At 52.5% G+C, this 24,158-nt stretch overlaps 1 protein-coding gene across 8 annotated transcripts in view; it reads left to right on the forward strand.

Annotated features, from left to right (window-relative positions):
- Positions 1-24,158, forward strand: part of CCDC88C (coiled-coil domain containing 88C) — a 494,884-nt gene that overhangs the window by 65,651 nt on the left and 405,075 nt on the right. For all 8 annotated transcript variants that reach the window (XR_009547242.1, XM_060181205.1, XM_060181206.1 and 5 more), the window contains 13 exons: positions 1,930-2,114; positions 3,380-3,517; positions 4,222-5,295; positions 7,052-7,176; positions 7,729-7,870; positions 8,896-9,084; positions 9,287-9,385; positions 12,979-13,256; positions 14,291-14,434; positions 18,057-18,243; positions 20,519-20,664; positions 21,465-21,554; positions 22,770-22,987. Coding sequence is in view for 7 of the 8 variants with exons in the window: in XM_060181205.1 (XP_060037188.1) it covers positions 1,930-2,114; positions 3,380-3,517; positions 4,222-5,295; positions 7,052-7,176; positions 7,729-7,870; positions 8,896-9,084; positions 9,287-9,385; positions 12,979-13,256; positions 14,291-14,434; positions 18,057-18,243; positions 20,519-20,664; positions 21,465-21,554; positions 22,770-22,987 (3,015 nt within the window). In the remaining variant the exon portion in view is untranslated. The remainder of the gene's footprint in view (positions 1-1,929; positions 2,115-3,379; positions 3,518-4,221; positions 5,296-7,051; positions 7,177-7,728; positions 7,871-8,895; positions 9,085-9,286; positions 9,386-12,978; positions 13,257-14,290; positions 14,435-18,056; positions 18,244-20,518; positions 20,665-21,464; positions 21,555-22,769; positions 22,988-24,158) is intronic.

Below are 24,158 nucleotides of genomic sequence, written 5' to 3' on the forward strand. Positions count from 1 at the left end.
CTGGGGGCTTGAACCGGGATCCTTATACCAGTCCTTTGCTTTGTGCCACCTGCGCTTAACCTGCTATGCTACCGCCTGACTCCTTATTTATTTATTTATTTATTTTTAAATCCTCCCTTCAGAGGGCCAGGCAGTGTCTGTCTGTCTCTCTCTCTCTCTCTCTCTCTCTCTCTCTATATATATATATATATATATATATATATATTCATTCTTCCATTCATTTGCTGAAGTGGGCAGTAGAATGGCTGACTCTCCTGCCCCCACCTGCCTCCCCATCTGTTTTGAGCACCCAGAGGAGGTGGGGGGCTGGTGGGGGGTAGCTCTTAGCTTGAGCAGGAAGCCCCTGCAGCCGGCAGACAATGGGCCAGTTCCTGTGTCCATAAATAGTGCTGTGTACCCGATGACCCAGTCAGTGCCGAGAGAGAGAGAGAGAGAGAGAGAGAGAGAGAGAGAGAGATGGATGTTCCAGTGGGCTTAGGTAGACTTTACCATTCATAATCAGCAGCCCCAGATGCCTGGGTTGAAGGGGAGGTGGGAGCACTGGGTCTCTTCTCTGAGGTCTCAGCTGCTGGGAGCCCACAGCCAGTGGCTTGAGTTAGTTCTCTGTGGCCTTTGCTGGAATTCCGTGCAGGGTGGGTTCCTGGGGAATTCCCAGCTCTGGGTGTTCCAGGTCCACCGTGGAGGGCTGCTGCCACCTGGAGGCGGCGAAGAATACTGCAGGTTGCCTGGAGACCTTGTGATGGGCAGGAAGCCAAGGGCATGGCTCAGTTGGGTACGCCATGAGAGATGCTCCTGGAGTGGAAAAGTTGGCCTGGAAGTGGTGAACTCATGTCTGGGCAAGATCTGGTTCAGGAAATAGCAGTAACAATAATAAGGGTCTCTGGGGTCTAGGTGGTGGCGCACCTGGTAGAGCACACGTGCTACGTTGTGCAAGGTCCCAGGTTCAAGTCTCCACTCCCCACACCTGCATGGGGGAAGCTTCACAAGAAGTGAAGCAGTGCTGCAGGTGTCTCTTTACATTTCTTGATCCTTTTTCCCTATCAATTTCTCTCTGTCTCTATCAAATAAAAATATTTTTAAAATAAATGTTTCTAAAACAACACGGGCAACAAAAGGGAATAGATAAACAATTTTTTTTTAAAATAGAAGATTTCTGTGCAGAGAGCCATTTCCATGGGTGGTATGTGCTGGGCACGGTGCCCTCCAGGCCTCTCCTTGCCCATCGCAGGCAGAATTCATCAGCTGTGCCCGATGCCCCTGCTTCCCAGAAACCGGCAGAAAAAAACACCCCAGGGCTAGGCAGACAGCATAATGGTTCTTCAGAGGTCTTTCATGCCTGAGGCTCACCACCATAAGCCAGAGTTGAGCAGTGAACTGGTCTCTTTCTGTGTTTCTTGCTCATTAAAGTTAAAAAAATTTAATTAAAAAAAGAAAAAGAAGGGGAGTCGGGCTGTAGTGCAGCGGGTTAAGCGCAGGTGGCGCAAAGCACAAGGACCGGCATAAGGATCCCGGTTCGAACCCTGGCTCCCCACCTGCAGGGGAGTCGCTTCACAGGCGGTGAAGCAGGTCTGCAGGTGTCTGTCTTTCTCTCCCCCTCTGTCTTCCCCTCCTCTCTCCATTTCTCTCTGTCCTATCCAACAACGACTACAACAATAATAACTACAACAATAAAACAACAAGGGCAACAAAAGGGAATAAATAAAAAAAATTTAAAAAAATTAATAAAATTTAAAAAAAAAAGAAAGAAAAAGAAGACTCCCCATTCAGTGGCCTGGCAGGTGATACGGACTTGCAGGCCTGCACTGTCCTCTGCTTTTTCTTGGGGCTCTGGGCTGAGCCGGCCTGCAGACTCGGGGAGCTCCTCCAGGCCCCTCTGACCAGGGACACAGGGCCCGTGGAACCCGCGTCTGACCTGCCTCTGTGTCCCAGCGTCCAGGAAGTCCTTCGTGTTTGAGCTGAACGAATGTGCCTCCAGCCGCATCCTGAAACTGGAGAAGGAGAACCAGAGCCTGCAGAGCACCATCCAGGGCCTTCGTGATGCGGCACTGGCGCAGGAGGAGAGCGGCCTCCGCTGCGAGGAGCTACGGAAGGAGAACCAGCAGCTCAGCAAGAAGGTAGCCCTGCCCACACCTCCAGTCCCACCCACGGAGGCTGGGGCTGCGGCTCTCCCTTCAGTAGGGAGTGTGGGGAGGGGCCAGAACACTGCACTGAGACAAGCTGCATAGCCCGAGGCCCTGGGTGTGAGCCCTGGCACCAGATGCCAGCAACATGAGGAGCACTGAGGGAGCTCCATGGATGGTGGAGCAGTGCTGGGGTATCAGGCTTCTCTGTCTGGCTCCCTCTGCCTCCCCCCCAAAAAATTATGGAAAAAAAAGCCTCAGGAAGCTTCTTGGTATCATGTGTCCTGGAGGCACTGGGTTCACTCCCTGATGTTGCATTAAAATAAAAAGCGTAGGTAGCGTAGTGAGTTAAGCACACAGGGCATGAAACGCAAGGACCAGCGAAAGGATCCTGGTTCGAGCCCCCGGCTCCCCGACTGCAGGGGAGTCACTTCACAAGTGGTGAAGCAGGTCTTCAGGTGTCTATCTTTCTCTCCCCTTCTCTGTCTTTCCCTCCTCTATTGATTTCTCTCTGTCCTGTCCAACAACAGTGATAGTAATGATTATACCACCACCACCAACAATAAACAACAAGGGCAACAGAAGGGAAAAAATGGCCTCCGGGAGCAGTGAATTTGTAGTGCAGGCACTGAGCTCTAGCGATATCCCTGGAGGCAAAAGAAAAAAAAAAGCATAAAGGAAATGACCTGCACCGCCTTAAGTCAGAGAAGCAGTGCTCTGCTTAAGAATAGAGGGCACGGGAGCCGGGCGGTGGCACAGCGGGCTAAGCGCAGGTGGCGCAAAGCACAAGGGCTGGCGTAAGGATCCCAGTTCGAGCCCCTGGGCTTCACAGGTGGTGAAGCAGGTCTGCAGGTGTCTGTCTTTCTCTCCCACTCTCTGTCTTCCCTTCCTCTCTCCACTTCTCTCTGTCCTATCCAACAACGACGACATCAATAATAACACAAATAAGTACAACAACAAAACAACAAGGGCAACAAAAGGGAATGAATGAATATTTAAAAAAAAGGGCAAGAGAGAGAGAGAGAGAGATAGAGAGAGAGAGTCAGTCTTGTAATAGAGAAAACCGGAACATCACTGGCTGTGGAGGGAGCTCAGGGCCTGCACGTGATGCTCTGTTGCTGTACCTCCTGGGGCGCCGACTGCCGTGGGCTGAGAGTTCCTGGTGGAGATGGGAGCCCCTCAGAGTGAGCAAGTTTCCTGGACAGAAGTCATGGCAGGGGCCCAGGAGACCCCACCCTGACCTCCCCCACACCCCCCAGATTGAGAAGCTGCAGAGCCAGCTGGAGCGGGAGAAGCAGAGCACCCAGGACCTGGAGACACTGAGCGAGGAACTCATCCGAGAGAAGGAGCAGCTACAGGGCGACATGGAGACTCTGAAGGCCGACCGGGCCCGGCAGGTGGGCACCCCCCCCTCCAGGAGCCCAGGGCCCCAGAGACCTGTCTCAGCTGCTCCTGTTGCTTCAGGGACAGGGGCCATTGGGTCAGGGAACTTGAGTGAGCATCACTGGCCTGGGGGGTGGGGAGGAGGGAGGGAGGAGAGCTGGATAGGTGCTACAGACAGACTGACCCTCCCCACCGTGGCAAGACAGACAGGGGCCCTGCCCTGCTATAGAGGTAGCTTATACTCTGTGAGACACAGGGCTGGTGGTGGTGACCCCAGGCACGAGGTGTTGAGGGATAGAGGCTGGGGGAGAGCATCCTCATGGGTACTGGGTGCTACAGCTCCTGCTTTAAGCCTGGGCATCAAGGCTGGCGTCTCTCCTTAGTCCTCAAAAGGTGAAGAATGAGAAATCAGACCAGGGCTGTGAAGTTCTGGGTTCTGTGCTTGAGATGACATTAAGAAAAAAATAAATAAGTAAAAGAAATAAAAGGGGCCAGGAGAAAGCAGGAGGGAGAGACGGACTGAGTGTGAGTTCCCAGAGCATCCTGGTGGCTATGATTCTAGATGTGAAACAGCTAAGGACAGTTGCTGTGCCCACCCTTTCACCTTGAGAGCAGATCAGGCCCCTAGGAGAGAGGGCTTCTTTGGGGGTCTCCGGAGCCTCAAGACCCAAGTCTGGACCCTGATGTCTGACACACGTCCCTGCTGTGTTTCCCGCAGATCAAGGACCTGGAGCAAGAGAAGGACCACCTGAATCAGGCCGTGTGGGCACTACGGGAGTGGTCGCAGGTGGGTGCCAGGGACTTGGAGAAGGAGAGCAAAGCCCAGCAGCAGTCGGCCCCGGAACCAGTGACGGAGCCGGCGATGGAGCCGGCATTAGAGCCGAGCAACCAGCTCGGCCAGCTGGAGCGGGAGCTGGAGCAGGCGAGGGAGACGGCAGCGCGGGCCGAGGCGTTGGAGGCTGAGCTGCGGAACCTGGAGCAGGAGAAGGAGCAGCTGGCTGCCAGGGTGAGCTCCCTGCAGACGGCCACCGAGAAGGCGGACGCCCTGGAACGTGAGAGCCTAGGCTTGGCACTGGAGAACCGGCAGCTGCGTAAGTCTCTGGACACCCTGCAGAATGTGTCGCTGCAGCTCGAGGGCCTGGAGCGTGACAACCGACAGCTGGACCAGGAGAACCTGGAGCTGCGGCGCATGGTGGAGACGCTGCGCTTCACAGGCGCCAAGCTGGCGCAGATGGAGCGGGAGAACCAGGAGCTGGAGCGCGAGAAGGAGGAGCTGCGGCGTGGCGTGGAGCGGCTCAAGGCGCTGGGAAAGAAGTCAGAGCGCCTGGAGCTCAGTTACCAGAGCGTGAATGCCGAGAACCTGCGGCTGCAGCAGAGCCTGGACAGTGGCGGCCAGAAGGCGCAGGCACTGGAGCAGGAGCTCCGGGAGCTGGAGGCCGAGCACCAGGCCGTGCGTCGAGAGTTGGAGGCCCTGCGCCAGGCACACCGGCAGCTGGAGCTCGCCCAGCAGGATCAGCGGGCACTGGAGCAGGATGTGGCCCAGCTGGAGAAGGACAAGAAGCTGCTGGAGAAGGAGACCCGCCGCCTCTGGCAGCAGTTGGAGCTCAAGGATGCCGTCCTGGATGACAGTGCCGCCAAGTTGGCCGCCGCCGAAAAGGAGAGCCGTGCCCTGGACAAGGAGCTGGCCCGCTGTCGGGACGCAGTCGGGAAGCTCAGGGAGCTGGAGAGGGACAACAGGGACCTCACCAAGCAGGTCACTGTGCATACCAGGACGCTGACTACGCTCAGAGAGGTGACCGCCGGGGCCTAGCGGGCCTGGGCTAAGTCTGTCCACCTGCAGGGCCTCCCATGGCAAGGACCAGGGACTCTCGCCTTTTACGGTCCCACAGCCAGACGCCACCAGGATCCCAGGCTGGCTTTGCTCCATCTTGTCCCCCTGTTTGAGGACACAACTTTAGCAGCTCATTTTTGTTTCTTCCTTTTTTGATGTAATATCTATTTTTTCTTTGAAAATTCACCTATAATATTTATTTATTTACTTTATTTTCAATGAGAGAGGTGCAGAGAGAAAGACCAGAGTCCCCGCTCACCTCTGGCTTCTGGTGTTGCTGGGGATTGAACCTGGGACCTCGGAACCTCAGGCGTGAAAGTCTTTTGCATAACCACTATGCCATTTCCCCTCCCTAAAAATCTTATTTTAATATGAGAGAGAGAGAAACACAGAGAGAAAGAGCAGAGCCCTGCTTAGTGCTTATGGTGGTGCTGGGGATTGAGCCCGGGACCTCAGAGCCTCAGGCTTGAGAGTCTTTTGTAGAACCGCTGTGCTGTCCCTACTCAACTGCCTATTTTCTGCCCTGACACTGCTTGGAGTCTTACTGAGTGAGCCTCCCTTGGATGTGCTGAGTACATTCAAAGCTTCAGGTTCTGATGGCTGCAAGGCATTTTCCTCTATAGCCATGCAATGGTAATTGTTGGACATCTAGGCTGTTTCTGACCTCCTCCTCTATCTATCTATGTAGTTTTGTCCCTAGGACTTTGCCAAGGCATGACACTCAGGTGGCTCCACCACTCCCAGCTGGCCCTGCCCCTCCCCCACCACAGGTAGAGAGTGAGAGACAGGGTTAGAGAGAGAGAGAGAGAGAGAGAGAGGAAACACACAGTCTGCTCCACCACTTGTGGCGTTTCCCCATTGCATAGTGCTCTTGTGGTGACCAGAGGCTTGAACCCTGATCCTTGCACATGCTGAAGTGTGTGTGTTTACCAGCTGAGCCACCTCCTGAACCCTCTCAGCTTACTTTTCACTAAGGGAGAGACTAGAACCACTGTCCTGACATTAAAAAAATATTATTATAATTTTTTATTTGATAGGACAGAAATTGAGAGGGAAGAGATGGAGAGTGAGAGAGACAGACTCTGCTCATGAAGCTTCCCCTGCAGGGGGGGGCTGGGGGTCTGAACCTGGGTCCTTGCAGGTGGTAATGGGTGTCATCACCCAGCTATGTGGTGTCATTTTATATGGATCGAATGCTGGGTCACACCCGTCCGTGTTAGGTGTGTGCTCCACTGAAGAGTTTAACCCCAAGTCCCCCCCCCCCCTTAAATGACACTGGATATCTTTCCCAGCAAACCTGCGTGAATATGTCGATGGTCTTAGGAGTTCATTTTGGAAATGAACAGAAGGGTGTGACTTCTTTCTGGTGCCAGAGCTTGAACCCAGGGCGGCACACACCTGTAGTATGTACTCTCTAGAGCGCTGAGCTAACAGCCCTGGCTCTGAAGGCCACAGACATTTAACAGCTTCTTGCTTCATGGGTGGTCTTCATTTGCCTCTGGCGTTTTTTTTTTTATTATTTTTTTTGGTTGCACTCAACCAGGTGTGCCACTGCCTGGCCCTTCAGTCCCTCTCCTTTAAAGGAGCATTCCCAGGGTTCATGGCTCCCACCTCCATAGACCCCCTGATCAGCCTGAGGCCCTGGGCAGCCTGGACCTGGGGGACAGTCATTCATCCAGTCTGGGTCACTGACTGGGCTCCCTTCCTGTCCTTGCAGGACCTGGTGCAGGAGAAGCTGAGGAGCCAGCAGCTGGGTAGTGAGCTGGACAAGCTGGGCCTGGAGCTGGACAAGCTGGGCCTCTCCAAGGAGCTGCTCCTGCAGGAGGACAACAGCAGTGACTCGTGAGCCTCTCCCCGGGCGGCTGGGGTGGGCGCTCGCACCCGGATCCGACTCCACCTCCACTAAGGGCCTGTGGCAACTACCTGGCTCATGGCTTGGCCCAGCCTCTCTGATGATGCCAAGGGAGGGGAGGGAGGAGGCTCCTTGTCCACTAAGAAGGCATCTAGGCCTCTGTTCTACTTAATTTCATTATTTTATGCAGTGCGGGGGCTGAGAGACACCTGCAGCCCTGCTTCACCACTCACGAAGCTTCCCCACTGCAGGTGGGGGGCGGGGGCTTGAATCTGGGCCCACCTGCTTCACACCTGCTTAGCTCTGTGGCCTTGGCCATTGCTTAGCCTTTCTGAACCTCAGTTTCTTCATTTCTGAGAGGCTGTCACCGAGGCCTCTCAAGACGGCCCATTACATCTGCAGGTGTCCAGCCATGTCTGTGGGGCAGGGGGGAGAGGGGTGGGCACTAGCTTCATGGGGAAGGTGCATGGCCGCTGAAGGCCAGGAGCTAGAGGGTGGGATGGGCTGGCCAGGCATAATTGCTGCCTCGTGATCTTTTCCAGAAAACACAGGATTCTGGAGAGTAGGAGTGAAGCAGCCCTGCAGACGGCGCTGGCCGGGAAGGAGGAGAGGATTGAGCTGCTCGAGGCCCAGGTGGAGGAGAAGGCTGGCTTAAACCAGCAGCTGCGGAGTGAACTTCAGGCGGTGAGAGTTCAGGGGCAGGGACAGGCCACTGGGCCCCTGCCCAGCCCCCATGGGTGCAGAGGATGAGCCCAGGGTACTGAAGGGAGCCATGGCCAGGACCCTCTTCAGTGGCTACTTCACAGACCCTGGTTTCAGTCACATCTTGGGGGGAGGGGATGAGGAGGCGGTAGCTCAGAGCAGTGCTCTGGGGGTGTAGTTGAAAGCCCCGTTGGGGAGTCGGGCTGTAGCACAGCGAGTGGGTTAAGCGCAGGTGGCGCAAAGCACAAGGACCAGCATAAGGATGCCGGTTCGAGCCCTGGCTCCCCACCTGCAGGGGAGTCGCTTCACAGGCGGTGAAGCAGGTCTGCGGGTGTCTATCTTTCTCTCCTCCTCTCTGTCTTCCCCTCCTCTCTCCATTTCTCTCTGTCCTATCCAACAATGACAACAACAATAATAACTACAACAATAAAACAACAAGGGCAACAAAGGGAATAAATCAATAAAATAAATATAAAAATAAATTAAAAAAAAAAGAAAGCCCCCTGTCCCTTGAAATGGGAACCACTGGACTTATCCGTGATCACCTAAACAGAGGCCCGTGGGGTCCCCTGGGTCCCCTTTTGCTGGGACAATCACAGGTGCCTGGGGCAGGTAAGGACATGCCCATGCCTGCTCACATGCTTCCCACATGCATGTACATACAGCGCCTGTTCACGTGCTGCCCACATGTGTGTACACACAGCTATGCTCCAGGCTGTGTAACAGAAAGGGTTCCTGAGCAGAGTGGTCCAGAAGGGTCTTCTCACCTCCTGGCCACCTCCCCCAGGCTCAGCTGCGTCGGGGAGTAGGGCTGGGGACTCGGGCTAGGGTCCCTGCCCTTACTGGTGTCTAGGGCAGGAACAGTAGACTGTCTGGAGAGAGGATTTGTGTACCCCCAGAGGGAAGGCAGGGTCCCTCCTTGTCGCCCACCAGAGTCGGAGCCACCCACTTGGGCTGGATGCCCGCTCCACCCTGCACCCCAACTCCTGTGCCCTTGTGCCCCACAGCTGAAGAAGGAGTGTGAGCGCTTGCAGCAGAGCCAGGAAGGCGAGAAACCCCCACAGGACTCTTGCACCCCCCCCAAGGGGACAGTGGCAGCTGGTATCCCTGAGAAGGAGGCCTGGGGGTCCAGCCACAAGGAAGCCACCCTGGAGCTACTCCGAGTGACTGACCGGGCCATTGAGCTGGAGCGGAATGTGAGTGGGTATCCCCAGGCTTGGCGAGGGAGGGATGTCCGTGAAGGTCTCCTCGAGACCTGTTGGGGACTGAACTCGCAGAGCCTCACACTTGAGAGCCGGCACTTTGCCCACTGTGCCCCTCCACCCTGTGAGCCTGGCTCTGCCCCCAGGACCCCCCCCCGCCAGCTGAGGGGGTCTGACTGATCATCCCTGTCCTCAGAACGCTGCCCTGCAGGCAGGGAAGCAGCTGCTGGAGACGCAGAACTCAGCCTTGAATGCCCAGGTGCTGGCGCTGCAGACACAGACCGCCAAGCTGCAGGTGAGACTCTCCCAGAGCTCTGGAACCCCCAACTTCAATGGGGGCTCCTGCACTGACTCTGGAGCCAGGTGGGGGAGGGGGGATTTGGAGTGTGGCTTGCTGATGGTTCGCTGATGGTTCTCTCTCTTTCAAAAATTGATGGATGAGAGAGCTGAGCCCTGTTGCACCGTCATAATGCTCACTCTGCTTTTGTTTGGTTTGAACTTACTTCCCTCCTTTTAAACAGAACCTGGGTTTACGATCATGGCCTCCCTCAGACAAGGCATATGCTCAACTGCTGAGCCTCTTCCCATCTCTATTTCTTTTTATTTTTCTTTTCTGATCGGACAGAGAGAAACAGAGAAGGGAGGGGGAGATAGTGAGACAGAGAAACACCTGCAGCACTGCTTCACTGCTCGCAAAACTCCCCCCTGCAGATGGGGGCTGGGGACTTGAGCCTGGGTCCTTGTGCATGGTGATATGAGTGTTCAACCTGGTGCACCACCACCCGCCCCCTTCATGCCTATATATAATTTTCTTATCTTTTTTAAAAAATTAAAAAAAAATATTTATTTATTCCCTTTTGTTGCCCTTGTTGTTTTATTATTGTAGTTATTATTGTTGTTGTCGTTGTTGGATAGGACAGAGAGAAATGGAGAGAGAAGGGGAAGACAGAGAGGGGAGAGAAAGATAGACACCTGCAGACCTGCTTCACCACTTGTGAAGCGACTCCCCTGCAGGTGGGGAGCTGGGGTTCGAACTGGGATCCTTATGCCGGTCCTTGTGCTTTGCGCCACCTGCGCTTAACCCGCTCGCTGCGCTACAGCCCGACTCCCGCCTATATATAATTTTAATTTATTATTATTACCAGATCCCTGCTTAGCTCTGACTAATGGTGGTGCTGGGGACTGAACCTGGGAGCTCAGAGCCTCAGGCATGAAAGTTGTTTGCATAATCATTTTACTGACTCACTAGCCCCATACCTATTGGTAAAGTCAAGATTATATATATTTATTGTTGACTTTTATTACTTTATTATAGATAGAGGGAGAGGGAAAGAGAGAAGATAGTAGCCTTTGATGGGGGGTGGGCTTGAACGTGGGCCATGTACATTGCAAAGCAGCACACTACCCAGATTAGCTATTTTACAGTTCCCCCCCTTTAAAGAAAGGTTTATTTACTTAATTGATTTATCTTAGATAGAAGTAGAGTGAAAGTGGCCACAGCACTGAAGCATCCTTCAGTGAGGTGGGGCCTAGGCCCAACCTGGGTCACCCACAGCAAAACAGTAATATGAGCTATTTTGTCAGCCCTGTTGGATTTCAATGGTGCCTACATTTCAGGAGCGCAGCTTCCCAGCTCCTGTGTGTGCATGAACTGCATTGCCCTCACCACTGAAGTTCCTCTGCCATTCTGTGCTTGCTCTCCTTGGGCTCTGAGGTTGGGGCCTCGCTCCTGCACGGTACCAATGCCAGCCAGCCTCCCTGGGCCAGCTGTGTCACTCTTATTTTAGAGAGAGAGAGGGAGAAACTGCAAGAGGAGAGAGTGTCATTCCACCATCCAGGGAGCTCCCTCGTGCTGCTCACGGCGCTCCTGCATGACTCAGGCGGGAGCCTTCATGTGTGATGGTAAAGGGTACATTCTTTCTGAGTAGGCCACCTTAGTGGCCCAGCTTTTATTTATTTATGAAAGAGAAAAAGAGAGAGAGAGAGAGAGAGAGAGACCAAAGCATCATCCCTTCCTCCCTGGAACCCTACCAGCTTTATTTGTTTTATGAGCCCTGGGCACACTCCCTGCTTCTGAGCTCCCTCCCATCTCAGTTTCATTTTTTTGTTGTTGCCCTTGTTGTTTTTATCATTGTTGTGGTTATTATTATTGTTGTTATTGATGTTGTTGTTGGACAGGACGGAGAGAAATGGAGAGAGGAGGGGAAGACAGAGAGGGGGAGAGAAAGATAGACACCTGCAGACCTGCTTCACCGCCTGTGAAGCGACTCCCCTGCAGGTGGGGATCCTTATGCCAGTCCTTGTGCTTAACCTGCTGCACCACTGCCCAACTCCCTCCCATTTCATTTTTAACAGGCTCTTTGTGATCTGTGCCTTGGGTCTCTGACAGTGGTGATGGATTAGAAACCGCTTTCAGTAGCTGAGCACATGACCACACACAGTCTTGTCTCCCACCATCTACTCCTTGAGCTGTTATTAGGAGAGGCTGGGAAAAGAGGGTCTGGCATCCAGTGAGTTGGGTTCAACAGAGTTAGCCAGGTTTCTTTCTTAAATTTGCCTTTTCTTTGTTCATTACTGTCAGAGAAAAGGAGGAGAGAAAGAAGCAGAGCATCCCCCTGGCACATGTGATGCCGGGGTCAATCTCAGGACCTCAAGCTGGAGAGTCTAATGCTTTATCCACTGCGCTCCCTCCTGGGTTACCCCCTGGAGGTACTACCCCACCTGACCCCACAGTGGTTTTTACACTAGTATGAATTTTTCATCATCACAAGGGAAGGAGATCATTGTCACCATGTGGGCTGTTTAGAGCACCTGGCAAACGCTGTGGGCTGTGAGTGTATTTTAAGGTGGCCAGTAGTCTTTCTTAGTGGCTAATAGCTTGTGACGAGATGAAGGATCAGTTGTGAGTGCAGTTTCTAAAAGAAAGTTTTTTGTCTTTATAACCTACAGGCCAGGGCAATAGGCAAGAACTATCAGGTAAAGAGGTTAAGTTGTTTTTTTTTTAAGTCATTTTTTTAATTTGTGATGAATAGTGGGTTACAGGATTGTAAAATTAATAGAGTACAACTCCACACCACACCCACCACCCACGTTCTATGCCCCCACCTCCCAACTCTACCACAGAAGTCTCACAAAGTCTTAGAGACAGTTTGTTCACTTCTGTTGTTTGGTTTTGCAAGTTCATATGTATCAGTTCTCTAGATTCCACATGAATGAACCATTTTGTAGTTGTCTTTCATCTCTTTACTTAATTTGCTAAGCAGAATCACCCCCAGTTCCACCCTTTTTTTTTGTTCCAAAAGACACAATATCATCTTTTTTTTTTTATTATTATTGCAGAGCAGTATTGCATGGAGTATATATATGTATATATATATCCCATGGCTTCTTGAGCCAGGCATCTGTCGATGGGCATCTAGGCTGCTGCCACACTGTGGCTGTTGTCAGTAGTGCAGCTGCGAACACAGGGGTGCACATGTCCCTTCTCATTAGTGTTTGAGTGTCTTTTGGATAAGTGCTTACGAGTGGTATTGTTGGGTCATAAGGGAATTCCATTTTTATTTGTTTAAGAACTCCCCATGCATTCTTCCAAAGGGACTGAACCCGTTTGCATTCCCACCAGCAGTGGAGCAGGGTCCCTATTTCTCTACGCAACCTCACCAACACCTGTCACTTCCTGTTCTCCTGATGGAATGAAAGCCATTCTCTCAGGTGGGAGATGGAATTTCAGCATAGTTTTAATCTGCATAAATGAATGAGGTTAATTAATATTTATTCTGTTAAGATGAGAAGAGGGGATATCAGTTTCTTCCTGCCGTGACAGCCTGGGAACAAGTGAAGAAGGGTCACATCGAGCTGGTTTTCTGATGGTTCTGCACGTGTCCCCAGGTAGAGAACACCACGCTGAGCTCACAGGCTGCGGCCCTGGCGGCGCAGTTCTCCATGCTGCAGAGCCGGGAGGCCGCACGGGAGGCCGAGCAGGAGGCCCAGCAGCGGCAGCAGGAGATGCTGTCGGCTGCCCACGAGGCACTGCTGCGTGACCATGAGCAGCTGGGCGGCCTGCATGAGCGCCAGTCCTGCGAGTATGAGGCCCTCATCCACCAGCATGGCTGCCTCAAGGCGCTGCACCGCTCGCTGGAGCTGGAGCACAAGGAGCTGGGGGACAGGTGTGTGGGTGAGGGGACAGGTGCATGCAGGAGGGGGCACAGGTGCGTCCTATCTCCTCCCCTAGCACACACGTCCACTTTCCTCTCTCATCTGGGGCACCCCCCCAGGGCTTCCCAGACCCCTAAGCAGCCTCCTTGCTCCAGTGGCCATCCTCTGGGGGGGCTGCTCTGGAACCCTCCCATTTTTTAAAACATTTTTTATTTGTTTGTTTGTTTGTTTATTTATTTGGAAGGTAGGAGGAGAGAGAGAGAACCAGACATCAGTCTAGTACATGGGCTGCTGGGGATCGAACTCAGGACCTTGTGCTTAAGTCTGGTGCTTCATCTCCTTTCCCACCTTATGGACCACAGCTCCACCCCCAGCCACACCAGCATCTTCCCTGGTTGTTGGTCCTCTGTCCAGCCCGGCAGGGACACACTTCACTGGCTGCTGCAGGGGATCCACCCCATACCCCCCTACTCTACCTCCCCCCTCCCCCCGTAGTCATTCCCACCGCAGGCACAGAGGGCAGACACTCCCTGGACTGTAGTAGGCCCATCTGCAGAGAGGAACTTCACGAGTGGTGAAGCAGTGCTTCAGGTCTCCCACTCTCTCTCTCTCTCTCTAAATATTTTATTTATTAATGAGAAAGGAGGAGAGAGAGAAAGAACCACACATTACTCTGGTACGTGTTCTGCTGGGGACCGAACTCAGGACCTCACGCTTGAGAGTCCAGTGACTCACCACTGTGCCACCTCCTGGACTACGTGTCTCTGTCTCCTTATCTTCCCCTCATGTTATCTTTGTCTCTATTCTATAAAAAAAAAAAAAGATAGGGACCAAGGAGATATGGCAGGCTGGAACAAGGGGGTTCTAGCCTCTGGTAAGAGAGAGGGTCCCCAGGGCTGCCCTGGATCTATCTTTCCATTGTCCCCTTTGCCTGGCCAAGGGGAGTTCCAGAGACTCCTGCTTGCAGGGGCGGGGTGTGCAGGCCCCGGGAGAGGTGGTTGGGTGGTCTCCAGCAGGCATGTCTGTGTCTTCCCCCTGCCTCCAGGCACGAGGCCCTGCTGGGGCACAAGGCTGAGCTGGACGAGCTGGAGAAGGTTCTGGGCAGCGAGCGGGAGGCACTGCAGCGGGAGCAGGCGAGCCGTGCCCTGGCGGCCAGCGAGAACCAGAGGCTGCGGGTGGAGCTGGACAGGTGAGCTGGGCCCAGGGGCTCCACCTCGCCACAGGCCAGGCCCGTTCGGTTTCCTGGACATGCTGGGGCAGAAGACCCAGGACACCTGGGGACAGGGCATCGCTGAGCCTGGTGGCACCCACCCTTGTGATAAGGATACATCAGGCACTGCACAATCACTGTCCCACATAAGCCACACGGCAGGTGACAGAGCAGGAGCTAGCTGTCCCTGTTCCTCATAGATTTCGATGACTCCATCCATATGCTACCCCTTACAACCCCAGCTGTGCTCAGGCCACTTCCACAGAGACACGGTGGTGGGGCAAGGTGCCAGCAGCCACCTATTTTCAGCTTCTCCCTCACACAGGTGGCATCTTCACAGAGTCTCTTGTGGTTTTTTTTTTGGGTGGTGAGTTGGCTGCTTGAAACACACCTCAGGTGCTGGGATGTGGCTGAGCAGACAGAGCACCGCCTCTCTTGCCCAAGGCCTTTGGGTTTCTGGCCCTGACACCACACGGGAGCACTGAGCACAGAGGCAGACAGAGCCCCAGGATGGTGGAGCCGTGCTACGGTCTCTCTCTCTCTCTCAGAAACATGCAGTACCCACCAGGCCAGGTGGTGCTCAACAGCAAGGTGTGTGCACAAGGCCTGGGTGGTGGCTCACCTGGTAGAGTGCACATGTTTCAGGCACTAGGACCTGGGATCAAGCCCCTAGTACCCACTGGTGTGTTTGTAGGTGGCAGCTTTAGGAGTTGTGGGGCAGTGCTGCTGGTGCCTTTTTCTCTCCTCTCCTTCTCTGCTTCTCTCTTGTCTCTATTGCCAATAAGAAAGAGAAAGGCCGCGAGTCAGGCGGTAGCGCAGCAGGCTAAGCACACATGGCACAAAGCGAAAGGACCGGCCTAAGGATCCCGGTTCAAGCCCCTGGCTCCCCACCTGCAGGGGAGTCGCTTCACAGGCGGTGAAGCAGGTCTGCAGGTGTCTGTCTTTCTCTCCCCCTCTCTGTCTTCCCCTCCTCTCTCCATTTCTCTCTGTCCTATCCAACAACGATGACATCAACAACAGTAATAACTACAACAACAATAAAAATAAGGGCAACAAAAAGGAAACAAATAAATAATAAATATTAAAAATCTTAAAAAGAGAAGAAAGAGAAAGGCCACTGGGAGCAGTGGAGCCCTAGTGAAAACCCTAGTGGGCAAAAGAAGAGCGACTGAGGAGCTAGTGTTCGTAAGGCAGGGCGAATGCCTTGTCATGTGTGCAGCCCATGTTCAAGCCTCCACACTACATGGGGGTTACTGTGGTCCTGTAAGAAGCTCCAAAGCTGTGGTGTCTCTCCATGTCTCTCTCGTTCCCTCCCTCTCTGTCTTTCTCTGTGAAAAAAAACAGTGAAATCTTGCATGTATAGACCCCTGAATGAAAAGACTGTGTGGGCCACATAAAAAGCAAAGTGTGGTATTCAGATAATGTCCTTAAGCCTCCAATAATTTGAGCATTCTGGTAAAAAAATCTTCCCTGAGATACCTCAATGGATAATAGTTATTACAGAATGACCATTTCGGTGCATTTATACAATCCCCTAGCTCCTCGTCTTTTTTTTTTTTTTAAGATTTGTTTATTTATTTATTTTCCCTTTTGTTGCCCTTGTTGTCTTTCATTGTTGTTGTAGTTATTGTTGTTGTTATTGATGTCGTCGCTTTTGGATAGGACAGAGAGAAATGGAGAGAGGAGGGTAAGACAGAGGGGGAGAGAAACATAGACACCTGCAGACCTACTTCACTGCTTGTGAAGCGACTGCCCTGCAGGTAGGGAGCTGGGGGCTCGAACCGGGATCCTTATGCAGGTCCTCGAGCTTTGCACCACATGTGCTTAACCTGCTGCGCTACCACTGAATTCCCAAGCACCTCATCTTTATCTCAGGAGTGAAGTTAGAAAGGAACTTGGAGGGGTGGGCGGTGATGCACCTGATTGAGCACACAATGTTACAGTGTTCAAGGACCCAGGTTCAAGCCCCCCAGTCCCCTCCTGTAGGGAGAAAGCTTCACAAGTGGTGAAGCAGGGCTGCAGGTGTCTCTGTCTCTCTCCCTCTCTATCTCCCCTACCCTCTTGATTTCGGGCTGTCTCTATCCTATAAATAAAGATAATAAAATTTGAAAAAAAGAAAGGAACTTGGAATTGGGAAGTCCCGAGAGTTGGGGAGAGATGTGGAATTTTAGATATCAAATTGATTCCGTTTTTTTAAATAAAATGGATTATTTAAAACTATTTTTATTTATTTTGGATATAGATGAGAGTAATTGAGAGGGAAGGGGGAGTTAGGAAGAGGAAAAGAGAGATACCTGCAGCCCTGCTTTACCTCTCCTAAAGCTGCCCTCCCCTGCAGGTGGGGACCAAGGGCTTGAACTCGGATTCTTGTGCATGGTAACAAAATGCTTTCAACCAGATGTGCCACCACCCACTCCTCAGATTGGTTCTTTTTTTTTTTTCTTCCATTTTTTTGTTGCCCTTGTTGTTTATCATTGTTGTTGCTTTTATTATTGCTATTGTTGCTTTCGTTGTTGTTGGATAGGACAAAGAGAAATCAAGAGAGGGGGGAGAGAAAGATAGACACCTGCAGACCTGCTTCACTGCTTGTGAAGCGACTCCTCTGCGGGTGGGGAACTGGGGGCTCGAACTGGGATCCTTGCACTGGTCCTTGTGCTTTGCACCATGTGTGTTTAACCCGGTGTGCTACTGCCTGGCCCCAGTTCTTTTTTTTTTTTAATACTGCTCTTCAGTTTTATTTAATTTACACAGGTGGAGTGAAAATTCATGTATTTATTTAAAATTTTTATTAGTGATTTAATATTGATTTACAAAACTATGAGGTAATAGGGGTATAAGTCCACATCTTTCCCACCGTCAGAGTTCTGTGTCCCATTTCCCTCCATTGGAAACTGTATTAGTTCTCCCAAGATCACAGATATGGGATGATATGATTTCTGTAACTATCTATATTAATATATATTTGTCCATTTTTCTGTGGTTCTTTTTCTTTCTAAGTCATACCTACTACTTCTGAGTGGCCTCTACTCTACTCTACTCTCTCTGGGTCCTGATGGAGCTGTAGTTCAGAACCCACTGCTCATCTTTACCTAACATTTCCCCCTCTGGGAGTTTGGACCCAAATTCTTCATGGGGTGCAGAAGGTGGGAGTTCTGGTTTCTTTAATTGCTTCTCCAGTGGCAAATTGGTTCATTTTTTAAATGGTTCAATATTTAAAATATTGTATTTATTTATTTTTTTTGCATCAGAGCCTTTTTTTTTTTTTAAGTATACCACTATACCAAAGCCTGAGACAAAAGAAATAATGACATTAAACCTCTAATGTCTGAGCCTGCCTGGACCAATATGGGGTGTCAGGGGTACCCTGTAGAGTCCCTGCCTGGACCAGTATGGGGTGTCAGGGGTACCCTGTAGAGTCCCTGCCTGGACCAATATGGAGTGTCAGGGGTACCCTGTAGAGTCCCAAAGGACACAGTTCGAGAACCACTGACTTGCCAACTCCCCCATTTCCACACATGTTAAAATTGAGGCCCAAAGAGGTAGTGCCTGTGTGTCGAGTGGCCCCCTCAGCGCCTTGACCCCACTGGCTCTCTCGCTGCAGGGTTAGCTTCCTGCACGGCCAGCTGAAGGGGGAGTACGAGGAGCTGCACGCCCACACTAAGGAGCTGAAGACCTCGCTCAACAACGCACAGCTGGAGCTGAACCGCTGGCAGGCCCGCTTCGACCAGCTCAAGGAACAGCACCAGGCCATGGACCTGTCCATGACCAAGCTGGACAATCACTGTGAGGTGAGCAGGTCTTGGGCATGTGGGAAGGGCACGGCTTGAGGAGGCCATGGAAGCCAGAGGCCCGGAGGCTGACCTGTCCTTGCTTGTTTGTCCTTGCTGGCGAGAACAACAGCAGGTCCCACCCCAGGCCCCCAGACTTCAGAGCCTGTGTATCCAGCACTCAAGTCTGTTGAACAGCCCCCCAGCCCCCTGTGTTATTACCCCAGGTGATAATACAGTGGCCCAGGGCACTCAGATGCTGGGAAAAAGCCCACTGGGGCCTGAGGCCATGGTCCTGGTGTGGGGCCTGGCCCCCTCCCCTCGTAGCTGCATGTTGGGGCAGCTGATGGCTTGGGACTCAGCCTGCCTGGAGCCAGTATCTCAGATTATTAGCCTGTGCTGCCAACCAGTGACATTCTAGATCAGGGGGTGGCTCCTTGCGGCCCACAGGTATGCCTGGCCTCTTTTTACAGTCTGTGAGTTGCAGGTAGCTGTTAACAACATGTTTCAACAATGCAGGCACCTGGAAGAAAAAGAATTTATGGCAAGTGGAAATGACTGGACACTTATATGCCGCTGGCAGTGGTGTGTTGGAGCGGCACACCTGCACGTTCACTTGGGGCTTTATTTTATATCTTATTTTGCTTTTTGCTGTGGGAACAGACTGAGTACTTGCACAAACTGCTATCTGCGTTTTCCTGAGAAAGGTGTGCTGACTCTCTTTGAGAGCAGAACTGAACTGTCCTGTAGAAGTGGAGTACAGACATGATTACATTTTTTCTAGCGGCCACACTTCAAAGGTGAAATAAGAGCGGGGTCTGTGAATTGACTCAGCAGTAGAGTTGACTATGAGGTCCTGAGTTCAAGCCCCAGCACCATATGGAGCACTACGGACAGCACCAGGGGAAGCTCAGTGGATGGTAGAGCTGTGCTGTGTCTCCTCTATCTTTTCACTTTCTCTCTAAGATAGAGAATATAGAATTCAGGCCTAGAGGGTCGCTTAGTGCTATCACCACTGCACATAGCCCCTCAGTTCAGTCTCCTGTGTTGCATTTAAAAACAAAAACCAAACAAAACAAGAGTGGAGCCTGGAGGTGGTTGATGCAGTAGAGCATATGCCTTGCATGCCTGAGGTTGCTGTTTCGATGCATGGCTACTACAGAAAATGGTGCTCACTGGACTCACTATGAGCTGGAGCTGAATGCTGCTTTGGGTGTGTGTGTGCGGCGGGGTCTTTCAGGGCCAGGCAGTGGCGCACTTGATTGAGTTCACAATTCCCTGCTCAAGTATCCAGACTCCTTGTCCTCATCTGCAGGAAGCTTCATGAGTGGTGAAGCTGGGCTGAAGGTGCCTTTCTGTCTCTCTCCCTCCCCCTTCCCTTTTGATTGTTCTCTGCCAAGTAAATAAATATTTATAAAAAATTGTTAAATGGTGGGTAGGCGTTGCTTTTGACCAGCAGTCATCTGCAGATATCCGTCTCCCTTTAGCGTGTGCATTTTTATTTGCCGTGCTTCTTACACAGGTTAAAATCCACTTTGCAGTGATGTATATTTTATTCACTCTGCAGCAACTTTTCTCTCATTGAATTTCTTCACATATTGGAGAATGTTGCTATTTTTCTTATAACACGCGCACTCTTGCCTGAGGAAAGTAAATTAATTTAAAAGACGGGCACAGCTGATAAAACCAGCTTTGGCCTTTATGCGACCCAGGTTCAAACCTAGCCCTCACTGCATTGAAGGAAGCTTCAGTGCTGTGGACCGACCCCCCCTTTTCTGTTCCTATTTTAAATAAAAAAATAGCTAAAGTAAACATATTACAAAGGAAAAAATTGACATTGGGGCCAGGTGGTGGCACATCCAGTGTACTAGGACCTGCGTTGAAGCTTCTGGTCCCATTGGCAGTGAAGCACTGCTCTAGGTGTCTCTCTTCCTCTCAATTTATGTCTCTATCCAAAATGAATAAGATTAAAAAAAAAAAAAGAAATGGGGTGAATTTTAATAACGTACTTCATTTAGTTAATAATATGAAAAAGGCTGTGTAACTCAAAGCAACCTGTTGTTGGCAACGTTTTTTGTTCTTTGGCGTGTGCTGCGCCTGCTGGCCTGAGCACGTGCAGGTCCTGGTGCCCCAGATGCTGTTTTGGTGACACCTGCCCTGGGACCGCGGCCATTTGCCCTGCCTGAGTTCCAGCTGCCATGATGAGGCTGAAGGCCTCTCAGTGCCCCCCTTCCCCCCCGCCTGGGCCCGTGGGATCTCTGATGGAAGTGTCCCCACCGTGGCTGCTCTGTTCCAGCTGCTGTCCCGCCTCAAGGGGAACCTGGAGGAGGAGAACCACCACCTCCTGAGCCAGATCCAGCTGCTGAGCCAGCAGAACCAGATGCTGCTGGAGCAGAACCTGGAGAGCAAGGAGCAGTACCACGAGGAGCAGAAGCAGTACATGTGAGCTCACGCCCCGCCCCGCCCTCTAGGCCCAGCCTGGTGGGAGGCTGTGTCACTGCAGGTGCTTTGCTGTGTCCCCCAGGGCCAGGCGTGGGTTTCTGCAGGTGGCCTTTGGGTACTCTCCCAAGGCACTGCCCACTGCTGGAAGCTCTCGAGTGGCTTTGGGAGTTCGGCTCTCCCCTAAAACCCCAGCAGGCAGGTGTCTTAGGGAGACAGTGCCAGGGAGGGCTGGGGCAGAGAGGCTGCTGTTCCCTGGAGCTGTGTGGAGAGTGAGGTATTGGGGCTGTGGTCCCCCCGCTGTCTAAAGGGCAGGCGTGGAAAGTGCACACACCAGGAGCTATGGGGTGACAGGGATGCACGGAGCCATGCAAGGTGGGAGGGGCGGGATGTGGGATTTGGAGTGTGTTGCTGAGACATGGTGGGGAGGAGACAGCCCGGGTTGGGGACTTGCAGGTGCTCAGGTGCGGAAGGCCTTGAGGAGGCTGGGGCGGGAGGTGGAGCGCTGGGGGAGGCTCCTAGCCTGGTCATCCTGCTTGCATTGGTCTGAACTCTGGCCCCCGTCTCTCCCACCCCCCTTTGATGGGAGCCTGGCAGTTTAACAAGTCTCCTTGAGCCTCGGGGCCTCTCGGGCACCCGGCAGATGCTTCCTGCTTCCTTGGTGACACAGTGCCCAGGAGTGACCAGAAGTGACCAGGAGGTCCGGATCCCAGATTAACAGAGGCCTCAGGCTGGAGTGATGCCAAGTGGTCGGTCGCATTCCATACAAGGGGACTGACGCTCTTCTTTTCCCTGGTTCACAGAGACAAGTTAAACGCCCTCCGGAGACACAAGGAAAAGCTGGAAGAGAAAATCATGGACCAGTACAAATTCTATGACCCCGCTCCCAAGAAGTAAGTTCAGTTCTAAGGGCTGATGAGGGGGCACAGTGGCCAGCGATCTGGGTCTCCTCTGCCCGCAGCATCTGCCTCGGCACGGGCCTGCTCATGTCTTCTACCTCCCAGACTCTGTGGTCCGGCTTGTCCCATGAGCTCAGGCCAGTCAGTGCCGGGTGACCCACGCAGCTGCAGAGACTGTCTTTGGTCTCCGGGTTCAAAATAGCTCACCCAGTAGAGCATGTGTTTTTCCATGCCTGAGGCCCTGGGTTCGAGCCCTAACACCATATGGGAGTACTGTGGACAGCACCGACGGGAGCTCTGGGCATGATGGAGCCGTACTGTGGTGTCTCTCTTCTCTTCTTCCTCCTGTGGTGTGGTGGGGGCTGGGCTTAGGCCTGAGGCTGTGCACATGGCAATTACAAAATTATAGGGGTCTGTGTCCATAACACACACACCACTGAAGTTTCTCTGTCCCTACTTTATTATTTTATTTTTTGTCCCTCATTGTTTACATCTTGACTTATGTGTGTTGCCGAGCATTAAACTGAGACGTGACCCCCCCTTCTTTTACGAGGGTATTTGGCCAGAAAGGTTCCGCATAAACACACCTTAGAGGAGCAAGCATCACTTATGTTTTGTTTTATATTATTAATTTTGAGATAGTCAGATACTGAGAGGAAAGGTTAGACAGAAAGGGAAAAAAAGAGACACTTGCAGTCCTGTTTCATCACTTGTGAAGCTTCCCTCCTGTAAGTGGGGAGTGAGCGCTTGATCCCAGATCCTTGAACACTGTAGCACGTGTACTCGACTGGGTGCACCACTGCCCGGTCCCAAATCACCTCTTTTCTCTTGCACAGGTAATCTAGAAGCAGAGGAACTGCCTCAGTGGTAGAACACCCGTTTTGCATGTCTCAAGCCCTGGGCTTAATCCCTGGCATACACGCCACCCTCTTAAGACCAAAACCAAACCCTCCAAGTTAGTGGCTGAGTTTAAAGTTCTGTTTTTCCGAGAGACTGGTGTGTTTTTCTGTCACGGGGCATGTTTCTGCCACCCTGGGCAGACACCTCCCTCCTGAATCTCAAATGTGATGCTCCCAGTGCTGGTAAAGTCACCATGTGAACCCTCGTTCCACAGCTCAGCTTCCCAAGCTGAGGTGGACATCCCAGCCCATGTGTGGGGACTGTATGAGCCCCAGGCTGGTGGTGCCCTGAGACTCTGATCCTCCCCAGGAAGAACCACTGGATTGGGGCCAGAGCCCTAGTCAAGCTCATCAAGCCAAAGAAAGAAGGTTCAAGAGAGCGCCTCAAGTCTACTGTGGACAGCCCTCCGTGGCAGCCCGAGTCCCCAGACACGAACCCCCCGCCCGCTGCTCAGGCTCTCGGGCCAGAGAACCCCGACACCCCCACAGCCTCCAGTTGTGCAGAAGAGCGAGAAACCCCGGGCAAAGGTAGGGGAGCATGACTTCCAGGGCGTTGGAGGGGGCAGGGAGGTGAGGGGGGCACAAGTGTTTGCAGGGGTGTGGGGGATGTTAGCACATGCACACGCTGCCTTTAGCAGTACTCAAAGCCGTGTAGGAAGCGCAGAGCGGTCTGGTGTGCCACTGCTGTCCTGTAACCACTTGTCATTGTAGATATATCATTTACCACACAGGCCACAGTTGTCGGGACTCCAGTAGCCACAAATGACATCATTTGTTCGTTATTATTATTTTCTTTTGATTTGATAGAGACAGAGACAAGTTGAGAGGGAAGGAGAGATAGAGAGGGAGAGAGAAACAGAGACACCCGGGGCCAGTGGTGGTGCACCTTAAACCCAGGTTCAAGTCCCGGGTCTTCACCTGCATGGGAGAAACTTCACCAGCTGTGAAGCAGTGCTGCAGGTGTGTCTCTCTGTCTCCCTCTCTATCTCTCTCTTCCCTCTCAATTTCTCTCTTATTTATAATAAATAAATTAGTTAAAGAAAATCATTAAGGAAAGAGACACCTAAAACACTGCTTCACACATGAAACTTCTCTGCAAGTGGAGACTGGGGGGCTTGAACCCAGGTCCTTGTGCCAACTAGGTATGCCACCACCTTGCCCCTTTATTATTTATTTGGCCAGAAAAGAGCTCAGCTCTGCCTCTGGCTGGTGCTGAGGATTGAACCTGGGACTTCTTCCTCCCCGGCCCCAAGGCTGTTTTCCACTCAGACCCCAGAGACAAGCCCAGCCCCTCATATCCCTGAGCGTTTGTGTGCTTGTCAGACTGACAGAGGGCGGCTCTGCAGGGGCCTCAGCTGCACTGGGCAGTTTCTGCTTGCGGAGACCTCTCTCCAGGCAGCCCTGGTGTGCCCACTCTGCCTTTGTGAGTGGCAGCTGGGCCTTCTGTGTCTGGCTGAGCTGCCCCAGAGCCCGGGGCCTGGGCTGCTTCCTTCCCTGGGGGTGCCAGTTGGCATTTGGGGGTGGTGGCTGGGGTTCCGGCTGTGTTGCATTGCGCTGGGTCACAGAGGTCACTAGGTGGAGGCTGCATGGCCCCTCAGTGCTGCTCAGGACCAGAGCTGAGGCCAAACACCCCTCAGTGGTGCCCCCCAGCCCCGGAAATGGCACCCCTGGGGATGAGAAGGAGGTGGGGCAGCAAGAT

The sequence above is a fragment of the Erinaceus europaeus genome, chromosome 22 (assembly GCF_950295315.1).
Source record: "Erinaceus europaeus chromosome 22, mEriEur2.1, whole genome shotgun sequence".
Classification (NCBI taxonomy): Eukaryota; Metazoa; Chordata; class Mammalia; order Eulipotyphla; family Erinaceidae; genus Erinaceus; species Erinaceus europaeus.